This window comes from Cricetulus griseus (genome assembly GCF_003668045.3).
Source record: "Cricetulus griseus strain 17A/GY chromosome 1 unlocalized genomic scaffold, alternate assembly CriGri-PICRH-1.0 chr1_0, whole genome shotgun sequence".
Taxonomy (NCBI): Eukaryota; Metazoa; Chordata; class Mammalia; order Rodentia; family Cricetidae; genus Cricetulus; species Cricetulus griseus.
Window position 1 is genome coordinate 218,796,016 of NW_023276806.1, and position 18,757 is coordinate 218,814,772.

At 42.5% G+C, this 18,757-nt stretch overlaps 1 protein-coding gene across 2 annotated transcripts in view; it reads left to right on the forward strand.

Moving 5' to 3' along the window:
• Positions 1 to 18,757, forward strand: part of Slc25a13 (solute carrier family 25 member 13) — a 189,850-nt gene that overhangs the window by 99,254 nt on the left and 71,839 nt on the right. The window contains exons 6-11 of one of the 2 annotated variants that reach the window (XM_027389891.2): positions 9,372 to 9,518; positions 12,000 to 12,138; positions 12,807 to 12,900; positions 13,116 to 13,200; positions 17,443 to 17,530; positions 17,942 to 18,100. In XM_027389891.2, coding sequence (XP_027245692.1) covers positions 9,372 to 9,518; positions 12,000 to 12,138; positions 12,807 to 12,900; positions 13,116 to 13,200; positions 17,443 to 17,530; positions 17,942 to 18,100 — 712 coding nt within the window. The remainder of the gene's footprint in view (positions 1 to 9,371; positions 9,519 to 11,999; positions 12,139 to 12,806; positions 12,901 to 13,115; positions 13,201 to 17,442; positions 17,531 to 17,941; positions 18,101 to 18,757) is intronic. The other variant, XM_027389892.2, reaches the window with a different exon arrangement.

Sequence of the window (18,757 nt, forward strand, 5' to 3'; positions counted from 1 at the left end):
CCTGGTGGGACCCAAAGGGCACTCCCAAAGGGGGCCCAGGTTTACAAGATCCTGCTCCTGACACCAGTTAATGTGGGATATTACCAATACAGAGCCAGGTAAGAATACAAGGGAATTTAATAAGGAAAAGCCTTACTTACAGAGAGACGTAGCCAGCCAGGGCGGCAGCGGTAAGTATAGCAAGCCAAAGATGAAAGCGAAAGAAGGGGCCACCACATCAGCGTCCCTCACTCTTAAACCTTCCCTATGTCACCCTGACCACGCCCTCGCAGGCGTGGCCAGGCACACCTGTAGCCAGCCCCTAAGCAGGCATGGCTACAGCATCCCCTACAATCTGCACATGGATGCTTTTAGGTGTTTGTTATTATTAAGTCAGATTGCTCATCATTTTAGCTTGTGGGTTTCACCCATATCTGACCTGCCATGTAGAGCGGCTAAATTATTTTCTTCTGTGTAGAAATGGTTCTTCGGTTGTTCACATTCTGAGGCTAAGAGCACTCTCAAGTCTGCTGCTTCCAGGTCTGTGGTTGCCACATATCCCTGCAGAAGCCAGGGGTTCTCTGCTGCTAGTCATCTGTGGCATCGGCTTTCTAGAGATCATTATTTAGGATTGGCTGCAGTGTTGTGGGATCCTGTTATCACACAAAAATGTCAACATGAAAGTCTGCTTATGTTGAAAAAGAAATTGTTCTCTGGTGCCGTCACCCAACCAAACATGGTTTCATCCATGGCAACATCAAATTCTCAAATTTTGGTATTAATAAGGGGTTGCAGATGCTAATGGAAAATGACTACTTGCAGAGTTCCATGAAGTCGCAATGGTTCAAACAGGTTAGTGGCCATCTGTACGAATCCTTCTGTGGGTTTGAATAGTTCAAGCCATTTCTGTTTCCCTTATTCCCCAACTTGCCTTTATGGTTAATGGAATTATCAATATCAACCACAAGTCCTTAATAGCCAGAGAGCATATGTGTATTTGCATTAGCAGCATGTAAATCTATTCATATTGATTGTAAGTTGGATCTGACAGAAAATGTAATGCATGTTGGCACTGATTTATAAATGAAATAACCCTAGTGTTTCGGAGACAAATATGGAGTGCAGTAAGCTGATATTGTTTACCCAAGCTCTTCAGAAGATAGACTGCTTGGCATCCATGTCACTCAGATGGTTAGATTCCATTTTTCATACACTTTCTAGAGTGGGAACAAAGGAAATCAAGATGCACTGTGCTGTTGTGTCCAGGGTTGGTCAGCCTGCCCTCCTGTTGAACAGTTTGAGCTGGCTTTTAGTGTGCCATCCTGCTGAGAGCGAACATTTTGTCTAGCATCTCCCCAGCTGTTAGCCACTGAGAAATGTAGCAGGAAATCAGAAGAGCAAGGAGACAGAGACGCACACTGGGCTTGTTTTCTATCATGGTGTTGCCGTATGAGCAGAGGGTTAGGTGACACTGTTCTGAGGACTCTTATTGAAGGTAAAACCCAAGGAACTAGGTGCAGAATTTCACCACAAACTCTTGAAATCTGACTGCAAGGCAGACTATGTGAATTATGGGATGTGTGAAGAGTGGAAATGCCTTCACTCTCTACATGTTCATTGCTCAGTTCTGCTTTTACTCCATTTAAAAATGTTTAGCTCTTTTGGCTCAGTAGCTGAGAATATGCAAGGATGACAATATGAATTCACATCTTAGCACACATGTGAAACACCATGCATAGCTGTGCATGTGCCTGTAACCCCAGGATGGTAGGAGGCAGAGGCAGGAGGATCAAGAGAGCTCACTGACTGCCAGCCTAGGTACAGGTTCAATGAGAGACTGTGGCTCAGAGGAGTAAGTAGGGAATGGTAGAGCTGGGCAGCTGACATCCTTCTCTGGCTTCCACACAACCATATTCACAGACATGTGTCCCCGCCACACACACACCATAATACATACATGCACATACATGGGATTAAAGGCGTGCCCCACCAATGACCAGCCATTTCTAGAATTTTCTCCAATCACAGTTTTATTTTTCTTGATCCTGTTTTATTAAAGTTCTCTCTCTCTCTCTCTCTCTCTCTCTCTCTCCACACACACACTCGTTATCTTTCAACGGTCTTTTCTCTGAAGCTTAAGTGAATCTGCTGTTTTGTTTTGGAGACCTTTTTGTTGTTGTTTTACATGATAAATTGCCCTCAGGCTAAAGCACAAACTTGAATGTCTGAATAGAGGCGAAAAGATTTTTTTTTTAATTTTTATTCATTTATTTTTTACATTCCAATCCTAGTACCCCCTCTCCCCTTTCCTCCCCCCATCATCTGCTCCTCTGAGAGGGTAAGGCCTCCCCTAGGAAGTCTACTAAGTCTGTCCCATCATCTCATTGAAGCAGGACTAAGGCATGTCTCTACTCCCACACCCCTGGGTCTAGGCTGAGCAAGGTATCTCTCCATATAGAAGGGGTTCCACAAAGTAGGTTTGTGCATTAGTGTTAGATCTTGGACCCACTACCAGTGAAAAGTAGTTTTTATATTTAAAATATTCCCACTGGAAAATTGGAGATTATTAAAGAAATGACAGACCTGGAACTATTACAAGCATGAATTTAGAACCAAAGCAGTGTAACCCCCATATATGTTTTTTTCTGTACAGGTAGCAATTTTGAAGAGTTTGACTTTTTTCCTGCAGCAATCTGAATGTCTGTGTTGAATTATTTGGAATCTGCTACAATAAAAGCCTGTTCCAGTAATCATCACCTGGCAGAGGAAAGGGAACAAAAAAGATTCTCTGGTACTGTAGCAAAAGGGCCTTAGGTGACAGAAGCCCTGTCCCCTCTGTTCTCCACCCACCCACCCTGCTCACATTTAACAAATGTTCCTTGCTATACCATTAGGTGCACTCCTCAGAGGCACACCTTCCCAGCTCCTTGGATTTTTTTGGGGGGGGGGTGGGGCATTGAGACAGGGTTTCTCTGTATAGTCTTGGTTGTCCTGGAACTTATTCTACAGACCAGGCTGGCCTCGACCTCCGAGGTCCACTTGCCTCTGCCTCCTGAGTGCTGGTATTAAAGGTGTTCAATACCACTGTCCGACTCCTTTGAGTTTGTTTGCTTGGTTTTTTGTTTTGTTTTGTTTTTATCTCTTCTAAGGTCTTTAATTTTGTTTTCTGTACTTAGTTTAAGCATCAATTTGATCTTTGTTGTCTTGTGTATTGAGAGATAATCACATCTCTTTCTAAAACTCTTCTATTTGTTTTTTTGTTTGTTTGTTTGTTTTTTAACTAAACTGTCTTTCAAAAAAAAAATACTTGTTAAGATTGTGGCTCCCAGTCAGGGTGTGGTAGCATACATCTTCCTCCCCAGCACACAGGCAGAGCTGGGAGGGGAGACGGGTTCCAAGTTTGAGAATAGCAAAGCCATGTTTACAGACAGACAGACAGGACACACACACACACACACACACACACACACACACACACACACACACACAGATGCAGTTAGCACAAAGTTTACCATCTGTTTCTCCTCACTTTCAGCCACGTAACTTTCCCAGATTTACACTTCTACTGGTACTTTAGCTTTCTTTTGTAGAATGCTTAACATTTATTTTTAACCTAAACTCTTCACTCTGTTTCTCATTCTGGTCAACTGCTGCATCTCTTTCTGCTCAAAGTAATTTTAATCTGTGGTGGACTCACTCTTCTATCTCCACCATCATCCTAGGTGGGAATTCCTTTGAGATAAAGCCTTCTTTATTAAGCTTTGGCATCCAAATCATCATCATCGTGTGTGTGTGTGTGTGTGTGTGTGTGTGTGTGTGTGTGTGTGTGTGTGTGTGTATGTGTTGGGGGGTGAGTAAAAGTCACTTTTTCAACTGAGATGATCCCCAAGCTCCCTCGAAGCTTTTTAAAAATTCTTTTTTCTTATTAGGGTCCAAATCAGTTTCTGATCCCACTGTGATATTTCCCGAAAGACAGCCTAACACAGCAGTGAGGAATGTGCTTTGGAGTCACATGATTCTCAGTGATGATCTCAGCTCAGCTGATGTGTGACTTCCGCCCCAAGCTCCAAGTGCCTCTCTGTAAAGTGAAGATGATGTCTGTTTCCAGAGTTATCATACTGCTTCAATAAAGCACTTTCTCAACCCCTGGCCTGCAGTAAAGTACTCCACTGTTCTGTGATTCTCTGCCATGTTCATGTGTTCATCTGCCTGTGCCTGGGCTGGTTCAGATGGCTTCTCGAAACCACTGGAAAGGCCTTCACAGGGGTTTAAGCCCTTCACCTCAAGTGAAATCAAAGCTACCACTTACCAAGTGTCTGTCATGCATGGCCTAAGCAGCGGGCCTTGGTGTGTGCATTTTGTGGAGAAAGCCTTAAGTCCTAAAACATCAACTGGCTCACTGGAGCTCTCCCAAGGAGTAGTGTCATGGTGCATTACATTCTGCTGTCATCAGGGCTCCACTCCCCTCCATCAAAGGAAAATGAAATCCGTGACAGGTGTCCCTTCGCCCTCAGTTAAAGTGTTACTGGTGACACTTGCTTGTGTGAGGCATCTCATCTCATTTCTCAGTAGTAGTTTCCTGCGTGAGAGTCTAGTGTAGTTGCTGTAACCTACCCTGGTATCTTCTTCCCATTGATTTTCTTTTAAAAAGAAATACAGAGAGCCAGCGTGGCCCTTTCCTTGGATTTTTTAACCGGCCAGTCATTTAACCTTTAAATACTTCAAAACAATGATTGTTTCTCCCGATGCTCTCATTTCCCTTCACTTAGGAAATGAGTGTTACTGTCTGTGTTCTTCATCCCACTGTTGTTCCTTCTGGCACACATATGGGAATCACCAGTCCCATGGTGGCCCTTACGTATATGTCAGATATTCTTTAGTAGAGATAATGTCAAGGGATTTAAGTCACTGTGCCACAGGTAACAAGCCTGGTCATTTATTTCAAAGCGAGCAGTTCTTGAATTTGACAGTTATATAGTTGTCTGTGTGGCTGGCACTGCAGGCTTCCCCACTTTTTTTTTTTTTTTTTTTTTTTTTTTGTCTGTCAGGGCTCTTAGGACTGAGAGGAGAGCAGACATGAGTGAGAAGACATCTGTCCTTGTTCTTTTGCCTTGCATCCCCTGTGACTGTAGGTGAGGAGAGCCAGGTGTTCTCTACACACTGCCTTTTGCCTTAGTGGAAACTTGGGAATTTTATTGTCTTCCCAGCAGAGGCAAAAACTAGAGCATGAAGAGTAACTTCAAAGCAGGCCTGGGAGTGTGGCTCCCAGGCGTGAAGCCCTAGGTTCAGTCTTCGATACCACTAAATTAGGCATGATGGTGCATGCCCATAATCTCAGGGATCAGCAGGCAGAGGAATTGGAAGGGGAGCTGGAGGTCTTCTTTGGCTACGGTAAAAGTTGGAGCCCAGCCTGGGCTTCATGAATCCCTGTCTTAAGTAAATACATAGATAAATAGAGTAACATTAGATTTGTAAGTGTCAAGTGTATTTTTACTCAAATTCCCCACGGCGTGGTTCTCCAGGGCTTCCCATGCACTTGCTTATGGGCGTGGGCCGTGTGTGTGTGTGTGTGTGTGTGTGTGTGTGTGTGTGTGTGTGTGTGTGTGTGTTGTGTGGGGGGGGAGTACCCAGGCGTGAGTTACAGCTTAGTTCCTCCTGGGAGGGTGATTACAGCTCCTTCCCTGGATGCAGTAAGGTAAATGCTTGTTTCCTATATATTGGATCCACTGGTACAAACCAGAGATCCTAGGACTCAGGAAGATAAGGCAAAGCAAGAGGATGCTGAGGATTCAAGATTGTTCTGGACTGTATAGTAGGTGTGAGGAAAGCCTAGGTCACGCATGAGAATGCTGCCTCAGTTGTGGGGATGGGAGCAAGCCCTGGCTTTAGTAATGTAGTTTACATGGAAGGAATAGCCAAACCTTCCCTGTCTTCATACTTGAGGCAACTTCACTAGTACAGCTTCAAGTTCTGCATGGAGTTTTGATGTCTCCAGCTTATAGGAGCTGTTAAAAATGAACTCTCAATTTGCTCATCCTCAGGGTAAAAGAGCTATTGGTTTGTTTGTTTGTTTGTTTGTTTGTTTGTTTGTTGCCTGTCTGTCGGGTCCCTGCTGGCAACTCTTCAACTGAAACTATAGAGACAGTGAAGGAGGCAATATTATTCCCGTCATAGATATGTTCCCACCACAACACATCCCTTCTTCGGTGGTGTGGTCTTGGCCCCTCCCCAGCCTTTGGCATCCGTTTTTCTCCTTGCCATTCCAGACAAGCTGTTCTTCGTAGTCTGGGTTTCTGCTTTGTGAGGAGATGGTTGGCTGTGCTGTGTGATGCTGACTTTGGAATACAGCCTTTAGGTCCTTAAGACTGAGTTTTATCTAGGAAAATGGTATGTACCAGAAGATACCTCTGCTGTTGCCAAGAGTAACCTTGGCCTTCGATAACATTTGCAGTGGGTCTGAGGACTGTGTTCATTTACTTTCAGTTGAATACCTGCTATGATCTTTGCTTTCAGTGGAATACCTCCTGTGATCATTTTCTACTACAGGTGCTGAGCAGTTAATTCCTTCTTCTTGAATTGGAGGCTCTTGGGTAGACAACTCCATTTTTGTTGTATAGATTCTAGTTGTTCGTTTAGTCAACTTTATGGGCCTCCTGTCACTGATGATGTCTATCATATGAGTGCCCATGTACCTAGTACCACAGCAGCAAACTAGGGAAAAACGTAATGGGAATGCAGCACCTCATCCATGGTATGGGGAGGTGGGAAAGCCAATAATGTCGACTCTCTTTCTGATGTAGGGTTAATATTATCTGATAACATGTTCATGTGCATGGCAGGGCCCTAATTTTTAATGCAGAGGCCAAGTTGAGTTTTCCAGTCAAATAGAGGGTCTGCATTGTAGAGATGTGGCTCTGGGTAGCTGTCCGAGAGTCCTTAGTACCACGCGTTGGAGATGAGTCTCTGTAATACAGCCCATTGGATCTGTCTGCCGAGGAAAGAGGAGGCTCTGTCTGTGACTTTGAAAGGTGACCTGATGTACGCATGGTAGACTGCGGTGGCCAGAGACTGACAGTGAGGACCACAGAGACATTGAAGCCAGGTTCGAGGAGGCACTGAATCGCTGCTGTTAAGAGAGAAAAGGAAAAGATGCATTTGAGTGAACTTTTAAAGGCCCCGGGAACATAATTTGGTAACAGGTTTACAGTTTGGAGAAAGGAAGCTTAGAGAATTGAAAATGATGGCTTTTCAGGTGACGTCACCAGGAAACTACCATGCCAGTAGTTTTGAACCTAGAAAAGGGACCAGAGTTGATACTGGGTAGGGGACATTAATGGTGGGATTAGTGATATGCAATTTTATGGCCTTTATAAGATACCTACAGGGTAGATTCTTAGAAATTCTGGTCTAGCAGGTGGGAGTGGGAGGTTTGGAGGTGACAGTAATCCTTAGCTCAGAAGAAATCTCTGACCGTGTTGTGCCAGGTGCTTTTCTGGGAGTGAGCAGCACTTGAGGATGGGGCTGGATGACACATGCTAAGTAAAGATCAAGTGCGGGGCTCTACAAGGATTTGGGTCCCTAAAGAGGCTTTCATCAGGGTCATACTGCACCAAAAATGGCAGTTGCCATAACTAAGAGGAAGCTACAAACAAGATAATGACTATTCCCCTACTTAAGTATTTTTTACAAGTCCAGTGTTTATGTTGTTTTGAAACTACAGAAAACTAGGCAGGAAAGCATAACCCATGAGTGTATTCATTACCCAGATCCGATCATTATTAATATTTTGTCAATCGTGTTTTCTCCTCTCACCCATGTGTTGCAAGGAAAGGACATAGACTCCTTCCCAGCAGCATCAGTCTCCTGTCACTTCAAATTGCAGTGACTCATAAGGACAGTCAGTGTTTACTTAACTGTGTTATTATGTCACCCGAACTAAGAGATGACGTCCTTACTAATGGAACTTCATTTCATCTAAATAATTTGAGATCCTTGATAGTCCTTTGGTATATCTCTTAATTTCATGCAGACGAACTTTGTGAGGTCCATTTGGAAGGTAGGTAATGTCCTGAGGAAGGTGATAGCATGCTTTCTACAGCAGGAATACTTCGGCCATGTGGGGAGAAGTGGCGCGTCAGTGGGAAGCCATGTTTGGTTTTTGTGCCTGAATTTATCTTCTGGGATTAGCAATGGAGAGCTATGCTTCTTTATGGAATTGGTCATATGAGTTATATATCCAAATGCATTGCCACAATTTTGCCTCTTCTGATTCACAAACTGTCCAACTTCTTATTGCAGAACATAGGGCTCTGTGGGGCATCAGTTTTGGCCCTCATAGCCTTGAGTGAAAGAGTTACCAGCAGGTACTGTGAAGAGGGACCAGCACAAGGCAGCCTTTACCAGCCCTGAATGCCAGTAGTGCTCCTTCACTGTTGTTAGGAACACTTGCTTGTTAGCATGTGGTCAAGATGGCCTGTATTGCAGAGAGGCTAATGCTCCCATGTATGTTTTTCTTTTTATCCATATCACCTAAAGCTGGGTCTGGCCAGGTCCTTGCAGCTACCTAAGTTCATTCTTATTTTCATTTTCTTTCTGTCTCAGATTCTAGAACAAAGGAGACAGACTTAATTCCTTTGACTTCTATGTTCTCCTCCTCTTCCTTCACCTTTCCTACTTTCTCTTCCTTCTTTTGAAACAGGGTGTGGTACTTTGAGTTATTATAGCCCCATAGGCTCATGTGTTTGAATGCTTGGAACTTTTCAGAAGGATTAGAAAGTGTGGCCTTACTGGGGGAGTTGTAGGGGGTGGGCTTTGAGGTTTTGAAATCCCACGCTAAGACCCAATTTCTTTGTCTGCCTGCCACCTGGATAGATGTAAAGTTCTCAGCTCTGGTTCCATGCCTGCCTGTTTTAGACTAACCCTCTAAAGCTATAAATATACCCCCAATTAACTGCTTTCTTTTATAAGAGTTACCATGGTCATGTTTTCTCTTCACAGAAATAGAACAGTAACTAAGACACAGGTTCTTCTCATGTAGCCCAGGTTGACATCAGAGCCATAATGCGCTATTTGGGACCATCTCTCAACTCTTGGTCTTGCTGCCCCTGCTTCCCAAGTGCTGAGATCACAGCCAAGTGCCACTATGTCTGGCTCTCATTCCAGTGGGCAGAAGGTTTAAAGGAGAGTATACTTTCTCCAATTTATATTTGCCGGTCTGAGAAATGTTCTTTCTCTCAAAAGAAACAATAGTTTAGGGGAGCATTTGAACAGCCAGTGGGCCCTGTTAAATCAAGATGTAGGCTTGTTTCTGTTGTTTGCTGTACAAATGAGCAGTCATTTGCAGAAAGAAAGTAAGAGACATAACTGATCCGTTTTACCTTTTCTAACTGTAGGAAATACAGTTGGAGCACGCGAAGCAAGCCTTTGTGCAACGAGACAATTCCAATGCTGGAAAAGTCACAGCCATTGACTTCCGGGACATCATGGTTACCATCCGCCCCCATGTCCTGACTCCTTTTGTTGAAGAATGTCTAGTAGCTGTAAGTTGTTGTTGTCCTAGTGAAACATTTTTTTTTTCTCCCTAATATGAGCTAAGTAAACTGGGATAGTAAAGAACAGTTCTTAAGAATTACGTAGTTCTTTTTTTTTCTTCTCCTGATTAAACACTTCTGTTTTTCTAATATGATCACTCATATTCCCATCCTTGCAAACCAAAATATATTTTGGTTTATTTTAGTGGATGGCTTAATTGATTGTCTGGATTATATATGTACATTTGTTTCTCAGTGTCCCTGGAGGACTGCACCAGGGTGCTTTCATATACGAAATTCTACAGATACTGAAACCATTTATACAAAATGACATCATCTTTGGATATTACCTACATGTGTCTTCTTTGTACTTTAAATCAGGTCTAGATTGCTTATAACATCTAATGCAGAGTAAGTATTTTTAAGTCTTTGTTACACTGTGTTGTTCAGGGAATAATGGCAAGGAAAACATCTGTATGGTTAAGTGCAGTTAGAATTTCTCCCTCCAAATCTTTGTAAAATTCTGTAGTTGGTTGCATTTGCATATGTAGAATTCATGAATACAGAGTATCCATCTGTATTAACTGATTAGGAAAAAAGGGAAAGGTAAAAATAATTTGTGATTTAATGCTAATTTTGCCTTATTTTTTGAGGTCTGTCATATGTTGATTTTCATGTTTCTTCTTTAAGGAAATAAAGAAATACGCATGCAAGCAGGCACCCACACAAGCTCACACACTTTGGCCTCCTATTAGAGTCTTAGGTAGACCAGAAGCTATAAAGCTCATATTTCTCATTGGTTTTTGGTGTCTGTTGGGGTTGCAGTGGTGCTTGTGACAAGCATAACCCTGCCATTATGTGTCATGGTTACCCCATCCCAAAGGATATCCAACTGATGTCCTTACATCTTGGAACTCCAAGGTGTCCTGCAGCATGCTGGGTAGTGGTTCCAAGCCTTGGCCATGGAATATCTAGATCACCAGGGAAGATCATTACAGGTGGAATGCAGGTTTCTTGTAGGGCCTGTGCTTCACCACTTATGGGTGGCTGGGATAGTATTTAAATGTTAAAGCTTCCAGCTGATTCTCATGGTCATTCAGATTTCAGAACTATTCCTCTGGAAACTCTTCCTTTGCTATAGACTACCTGTGTGCTCATGGCTGTCTGGGTTTCCCACAGTGCTGACCATGTCAAGTCTCTATTTGGCTTCCTGGCACTTTATTTTGAATACAAAGCTTTTCCCATTCTGGTACTCTATTAATCTCACTCCTTTTCTTATGTGTGCCTCCCCCCACCACCAAACTCTCCTGTCAGCTTCTTGAAATGATTACTAAGTGAAGATTTATGTGGCTGTTATTAGAGATATGCTTTCCTAATTACAAAAAAAGATTTTGCCTTGTTAGTGAAGGATAGAATTTGAAACCCCAAACTGAAGTTCCATTCATTATAATGGACATGCTATTTGCTTCCCTGTCTCCTGCAAAGAGAATTTTTTCTTTAAAAATTCTGATTATTGGGCTAGAGATGCAGAGATGGCTCAGAGGTTAAGAGCACTAACTGCTCTTCCCAGGGTCCTGAGTTCAATTCCCAGCAACTACATGATGGCTCACAACCATCTGTAATGAGATCTGGTACCCTCTTCTGGCCTGCAAGCATAACTTATTTATAAAAAAAAAAAAAATCTTAAAAAAAATCTGATTATCATAATTCTAATCATCTTCCAACCCACCTAAGCATATGGCATCTCCAAATTTTACCAGAATGCTCTTGCACTTTAGCAATCCCACCAATGTGAAGTCTCAGGACTTAAGTGATTATTTATTGCTGGTTTAAGTGTTTTGATAAGTCTTAATATTAAGGTTGTATTATCCACTTCTCATAGTATGTCTGAACCAATATAATCCAGTTTTATGTGTATGAGCACATACTCATGTGACATAGTTTGGAAGGATAGTATTGTAGCTCAGATACAGGAAACAGGGCCTAGGCTCTCCCCTAAATAATGTGACACACATTGATGATTCCCCCATGGAAGGCCTCACTATCCTTGGGGAGTTGGTGTGGGGTTGGTTGGGGGGATTGTTGGGGGCAGGGGAGGATGGGAGGCAAGGGAATGGGGGATTGATAATGTAGAATAACTTCTAAAATAATAAAAAAAAAGACTTGCTCTTTAGATGAAATAAACCAACGTGTAAAAAATTTCTAACTGAAATCTAACTTCTGTAAATGTCTGCTGGTCCTGTTATAGTCCTACTTGTGTATTCATTTAGTTTTCCAGGTGTTGTATATGGAAGTAGAGATCTTGGTCATGATTGGGTGCAGTTACCTTTAGAAATCACTTGTAGCTTTTCTAATACGAAGGAAAAATACTTTTGATCATTCCTGGTTACTTCCAAAACAGCTTTAAATATATATACTTTTGCAATCTCTTCATCTATTTGTCTTTTTTTTTTTTTTCCTTCCTCTGGCTCTTGTTTTCAACTTACCAAGGCCGCTGGAGGCACTACATCCCATCAAGTTAGTTTCTCCTATTTTAATGGATTTAATTCGCTCCTTAACAACATGGAACTCATTAGAAAGATCTACAGCACTCTGGCTGGCAGCAGGAAAGATGTGGAGGTGACTAAGGGTGAGTGAGAGTTTATCAGAATTTTTGCTTCAAGTGTGTTTGGCAGTGGGGCTGAGGAGAGCAACCTGGATAGAATTTTCTACCCCATTCATACATGTTAATTAATTGGTGATGTGTGGTCTCCATTCCATGATCAGACAACCCAAGGCAAACAAAACAATCTTCACTACATTTTTGATAAATCGAAGACAGCCTTGGGTGAATCTTTTCAGTTCTGACAAGAACTTGAGCCAAAATGACAGGCAGGTCCTTGGCCCTCAGAAATATGCGAGAGTCCCACAAACCTGTATTGGCGATGGTATGTGTGATCTGTGAACTCAAAGAAGATATCTGCATTTCAATGGGATTAAAAAAAAATAAAACATGGAAAATTCACTTGGGAATTCAGTGTTACTACCAGGAGCCAGTTGAAGTTTGTACACACTGCCTTGTTTTCCATGCCCTATAATTTGAATACCGCCCATTGCCATTTGTTTAGAGCCTTCCTATGGCACCGAGCTCTTACTGGAGTGTTAGGATGGTGCTCTGCACTCTTTTCCACATGGGTGAAAGACCTGGGGAGGTGTGGAATGACTTCATGATAGCATGGTGTGATTTCCACCACCCACTGTTCTGAGTCAATGCTGAACGTGATGTTGCTGTCTCTGAATCTCTCTCTCTCCATACAGAGGAGTTTGCTCTGGCAGCCCAGAAGTTTGGTCAGGTTACACCCATGGAAGTTGACATCTTGTTTCAGTTAGCAGATTTATACGAGCCAAGGGGGTAAGTTGCCTTTTTTTTTTTTTTTTTTAAAGCTAGTTTAATAAAAAGGGAGGTTAGGAGCTAGGTATGGGGAGAATACAGCAGGAGAGAAAGAAACAAAATAGTGAAGGACAGCACTGAACTATGGGAAGTGATCAAAGGAACATTCTGGAATTCTATATTGTGAGTGTAAGAAATGTAGGACTTCATCCTTGTTCTGTGTGCTCTCTGTCCAGACGCATGACCTTAGCAGACATTGAGCGGATTGCTCCCCTGGAAGAAGGAATGCTGCCCTTCAACTTGGCTGAGACCCAGAGGCAGGTGAGTGAGCAGGAGTGAGTTGCACAGAGATACCAGGCCCCTTGCACCTCCATTGCCTTTCCAGCATTGGCTTCTGCCTTAATCATTTTCCAGTTTTGCTCCCCAAATTCAGGTATTTTGAGGAGGCTGAAAAGGCAGATTGTTTAGCAACCTACTGGTGAACTGATATAGGGCATGTGTTTCTTAGAAAGACAGGGCAGTTTCCCCAACACTAGAAACCCCAACACTCCCAATACAAGGAGCTCCTTTCTTCTTTTCGTCTGGCACTGAGGGACGTGGGCGTGGAGCACTGGTTCCTGTGACTGTCCCCAGCAGCATCTGGCATTGCTAAATGAAAGCTGTCTTTGCTCCTCAGTGGGCCACTGTCAGAGCATTGTCTAACAGCCATGCCTTCCGTTTTTTTCTGAGTATCAAAATGAGATAATTTTGTTTAGTCTGGAGTCATAGTTCAGAGGCTTTTAGACCTATTTTCTCTGTGAAAGGATTCATAAGTTATGTGGAAACAATGTTAGGAATGCTAAATTTTATTTTATGGTTAACAGAAGCCCTTGTCTTGAAGTTGTGGGAGTCAGAAACTTAAGACATGGGGACCTCATCACTTAACCCTTGCTCAGCTCTGTAGCTGTGACCCGGAGAGCAATGCCTTCATTGCATATGCCTTGCCTGCATGGCACTTGTAAAATAAATCCATGAACAGACAGAGTGTCGTTTTTTTAGAGAAAGACCGCCTTTAAGGCAAAGCCATCTTCGAATCTTGTGAGACTTAACTGTTTTTGGCTTGGAGCTCTGGGTCTGAACAGCGACGCCAGTTTGACCACAATGGGTTGACTCGGCCTGCATTTTTAGGGCTGTTAGGCCTGGAGCCAGAACCTCCCCTCCCCCCCTTAGCTGCATCCCTCCCAAAGGCAGCAGCGAGTCTCTCGTGTGCGGCATGGAAGTGGAAGGAGTGGGTGTGTACTCAGTAAATCCTAACTAGGCACCTCTGGGAAACCAGCTGGCTGTGGTTAGAAGAGGAAGCCGATTACCCCTGGTGCCGGAGAAAGAACTGTGTAATCCCGGGCAGAGGTGCAAGCAGCCTTGCTCTCTCCTCCCTTTGATTTCAGACGCTGTGTCTGAGATAATTATCTCTTCGTCTGCATGCCACCAGCTATTGTAGAAATTTGGGGATTAAGGAAAGCACAGGGGCTGTTTCAGATCTCCCTTGCTTTGCCCCTGGCAGCAGTACCTCTCTGTTTTCCCTCTGTGCCCTTTGCAGCGTTGGAGGGCTTGTAATGGGTGCTTGTCGGTACTGCCCACAAAAGGGTTAGAGGAGTGTGATGAACTCCGCTACAGTGGGAAGTGACTGGCTGATGCTCAGAGGTTTTAGAGCAATTCATAGCAACCCTACCTGAAATCTAGTGTGATTTTTACTGCGTGGATCCCACTGCGCCTGACAAATTGAAATACGGCGGGTCATCTACCTGTGGGCCAGTTTAATATGTCCCAGCACCCTATAGACCTCGAAGTGTTTGTCCTAGACAGGGAGCAATGACAGTGGACTCTTTTTCTCTCGTGGTTTTAGGAACATATTGCATTTTGTAGCTTTTAAAAGTTAAGTGAGAACCTGGAATTTGATTTGTCTTCTAGAGGGAGAGTTAGCAGTCATGGCAGGTTCTTTTCCTTTAGTATCGTAGAGAACTCTTATTCATTATTTTGATGCCAGGACATACGTGTTTTCATGCATGTAAATAAAGTAATGTTCCTCCTTTGAATGCATCTGTCACACTGAAGGTAGAACATAGGGGCAGAATTGGAGACAACCGTGGAATTTGGGGAAGAAATGTTTTACCTTCTTAGACATGCATATTTCGACGTAAAGCTGTTTTCAGCTAAATGACTACAGATTTCAAATGATCTCATTGTATTGGAATCGTGTTGCATTGACAGCAGTTAAAATTCAGTGGGTTGGTAGCTGAGTAGGGTGACTATTTTCATTGTTCGCTGATGTTAATTATCATGCCTTTTGAAAACAAATTTTATTGAATGTATTTATTCATTCAACAGGTATTATTCAGTGCTTGACAACTCTATGGGACAAAGTCAATACTTTATTTACATTGACAGGGTAGTATAATATTCTAAAATGTGTTGGCCTCAGAAATGTGAAAGACAGCAGGTCCAAAGAACTACAGTAGACAGCTGACTGTCTAGAAGTAAGGATTTTAGGAAGATGACCTAAATGAGGAAAAATTTACAATCACCTATAATTTATACATCTAGTTATGACCATCATAAACATTTTGACTGTTGCTAGGTAGTAGAGATGCCAAAATATTAGTATTAATTTTATATGTGTGTGTATGCATATATATATATGTATGTATATCAACAAATTATTTCATTTTATTTTTGCAGATTTTTTTATTTGAATTAGAAACAAGATTGTTTTACATGACAATCCCAGTTCCCTCTCCCTCCCGTCCTCCCCTACCACCCCCCCCAACTAAAACCCTATCTATCACATACCCCTTCTGCTCCCCGTGGATGGTGAGGCCTTCCATAGGGTGTCATCAGAGTCTGTTGTATCCTTTGGGATAGGGCCTAGGCCCACCCCCGTGAGTCTTGGCTCAGGGAGTATTCCTCTATGTGGAATGGGCTCCCAAAATCCACACCTATGCTAGAGATAAGGACTGGACTACTACAGGAGGTCCTGTAGATTTCCGAGGTTTCCTCACTGAAACCCATGTTCCTGGGGTCTGAATCAGTCCCATGCTGTTATCCCAGCTATCAGTCTGGGGAGCAAGAGTTCCCCGATGTTCAGGTCAGCTGTTTCTATGGGTTTCACCAGCCTGGTCTGGACCCCTTTGCTCTTCACTCGTCCTTCTCTGCATCTGGATTCCAGTTCAGTTCAGTGGTTAGTTGTGGGTGTCTGCTTCTACTTCCACCAGCTGCTGGATGAGGGGCTGTCGGGTGGCATATAAGTCAGTCATCAATCTCATTATCAGGGAAGGGCATTTAAGGTAGCCTCTCCTCTGTTGCTTAGATTGTTAGCTGGTGTCATCTTTGTAGATCTCCAGATATTTCCCTAGTACCTGAGTGCCTGATTTCTCTGTAAACCTAAAATTTTAACAACAAAAGACTTCATATTCTACTCTTTTATTATAAATACGTGTCTGGTGTTTTGCCTCCATTGCATCTGTGTACCATGTGTGTGTCTGATATCAGCATCAGATCCCTAAGACTGGAGTTACAGACAGGTGTGAGCTGCCATGTGGGTGCTGGGAATTGAAAATTGGGTTCACAGGAAGAACAGCCTGTGTTTTTAACCACGGAACCATCTCTCCAGCCCCTTGTGCTTCTTTATAAATAAGTTTTGTGAACATTTTAAAAAAGCAATGTCAGATCTTCTTTGAGGATCCAATTTTAAATGATGTGTTTTTTGGTTTTAAAAGCGATTGTTATTTTGTTTATTTATTATTTATTTTTGAGACAGTGTCTCACTATGTGGTCCTGGTTTGCTTGGACTTTGCTATGTAAATCAGGCTGTCTGGGAACTCACAGAAATCAGTCTCAACCTCCCAAGCCCTGGGATGAAAGGTGTGTGCATCTATGCCCACCCGTATAGGATTTTAAACCTCTGTTGGTTTGTTGGTCATTTAGTGTATTTCCAGAATTTTTGCTCTGTGCTGCTTTTTTAAAGAGCCCAGTTCTTGTTTATTCCCCTGTTTTTTTCATTTGCTGTTTCTTGTCTAATTTAAAGTAAGAATTGCAGCCCCAGAGAGTATATTCATTTTAAGTGTTTACATGTATATTTCTAAATTTTCCAAAGCTTTTACTTAGCTTAACAATGAGTTTGAGAATAACTTTTTATCAGTTCTTGCTAGTCTGAATATTAGGATTTAAAACCAAAACAAAATTCAAATTAAAAGCCCAGCCAGTTTGATTAATCAAGAATGATGTCTCTCGGTATTTTTACATTGACATTACTAAGAACACTAATGGGAACTGAACATTTGAAAATTGGTACATAATGTTATTTTTCATGCCATGATTTTACATCCCAATGTAATTTCAGTCATGCTTAGTAGCCAAACACCTATTACTAATAAGTACTTTATGGACGTGGATCTCGCTTTTCTCTCCCTCTCTCTCTTTTTTTACTTGGTATTAGATTTAGAGTCCAGTGAGTGATATGTTAAATAACTGTATGTATTTCTGTTCTGTCCACTGCTTCCTGCTTGCCGATGTTCTGCGTGTGTGAAGCAGAAAGCCTCAGGGGATGCAGCTCGACCCTTTCTTCTCCAGCTCGCTGAGTCAGCCTACAGGTTTGGTCTGGGTTCTATTGCTGGAGGTTAGTCAAATTGTCACCTTCGTGTTGTCCTCTGGTCTTTCCTCCTGTTTTCTACCTTGCTGCTTTCAGCAATCATTCATTCCTCAAGTCAGTTATCAACCTGCCTCTATTAGTCTATTAGGTGGGACCAGAGCAGAGGGTACTTTTCCTACTCATCCATATCATCAGCATCCCACAAGTGAGCTTAGACTTCGCTGATATGCTGTTAATTTAAACTCTAGTGACATCCTTTTGTCAGGTGATACTTGAAAAAAAAAAAAAAAACTACAATTAAGAGTATAGAAAGGGAGCTCGGTAATTCTGCGCATAAAAAATTTCTGCTTTCAACCCTTTCTTTAATTTTTATCCACCTATCCATTTCCCCCATCTCACCTTAATTCCGGCTGAGATAACGGTATTACTTAATTTCAGCTGTTGGAGCCACTGCTGTGTATCCTATTGACCTTGTAAAGACTCGGATGCAGAACCAACGGTCAACCGGCTCGTTTGTGGGGGAGCTCATGTATAAAAACAGCTTTGACTGTTTTAAGAAAGTGCTCCGCTATGAAGGCTTCTTTGGACTGTACAGAGGTTAGTATGGCGTAGGCCAGTGTGGTGCTGCATTTGCCTAAGTGCAGTCAAACAAAGCCAAGGGTTTGCTTCCCCATCTCTGTGCCTGAAATGAATTAGAGAGACTGTGTTAAAATGGAAATCCAGCAGATTCTCAATTATCCATGCTAATGGGTGTAGGCTGTAGGCATCCAGGGCATGGCTAATCAAAACAGCCCATAGTCTGAAAGCCATTTATATTGCTCTGTTGTGTGTTGTATTTCTTAAAATAATAAATTATTTTTAGACATATTTTGAGGGAGTTTTTGAAAGGCTTGTTTGTGTTCTTGAAGTAGTCTACTTTCCGTCTGCCAGGGAAGCGTATTCTAGGGACAGGACACAGCTTGCTTGAGATTTGTGTATCTTCTGGAATGTCCAGTGGTCCCCATTCCATGGTGTCACTTTCCATGGATTCAGTTATTCATGGTCAACCGTGTTCTAAAAATATAGACTAGAAAATTCCAGAAATAAGCAACTCACAAATTGTAAACAGTGTACTAGTCTGAGGAACATGATGAACTCACTCATGTTTTTGTACCAAAATGTAGCCATTGATTTGCCCAACATGACTTCAGGTCAGTAGCTTCTTCAGGCTACATCACACAGCCACTTCCCCTCCCCCCCCTTTTCTCACATCAC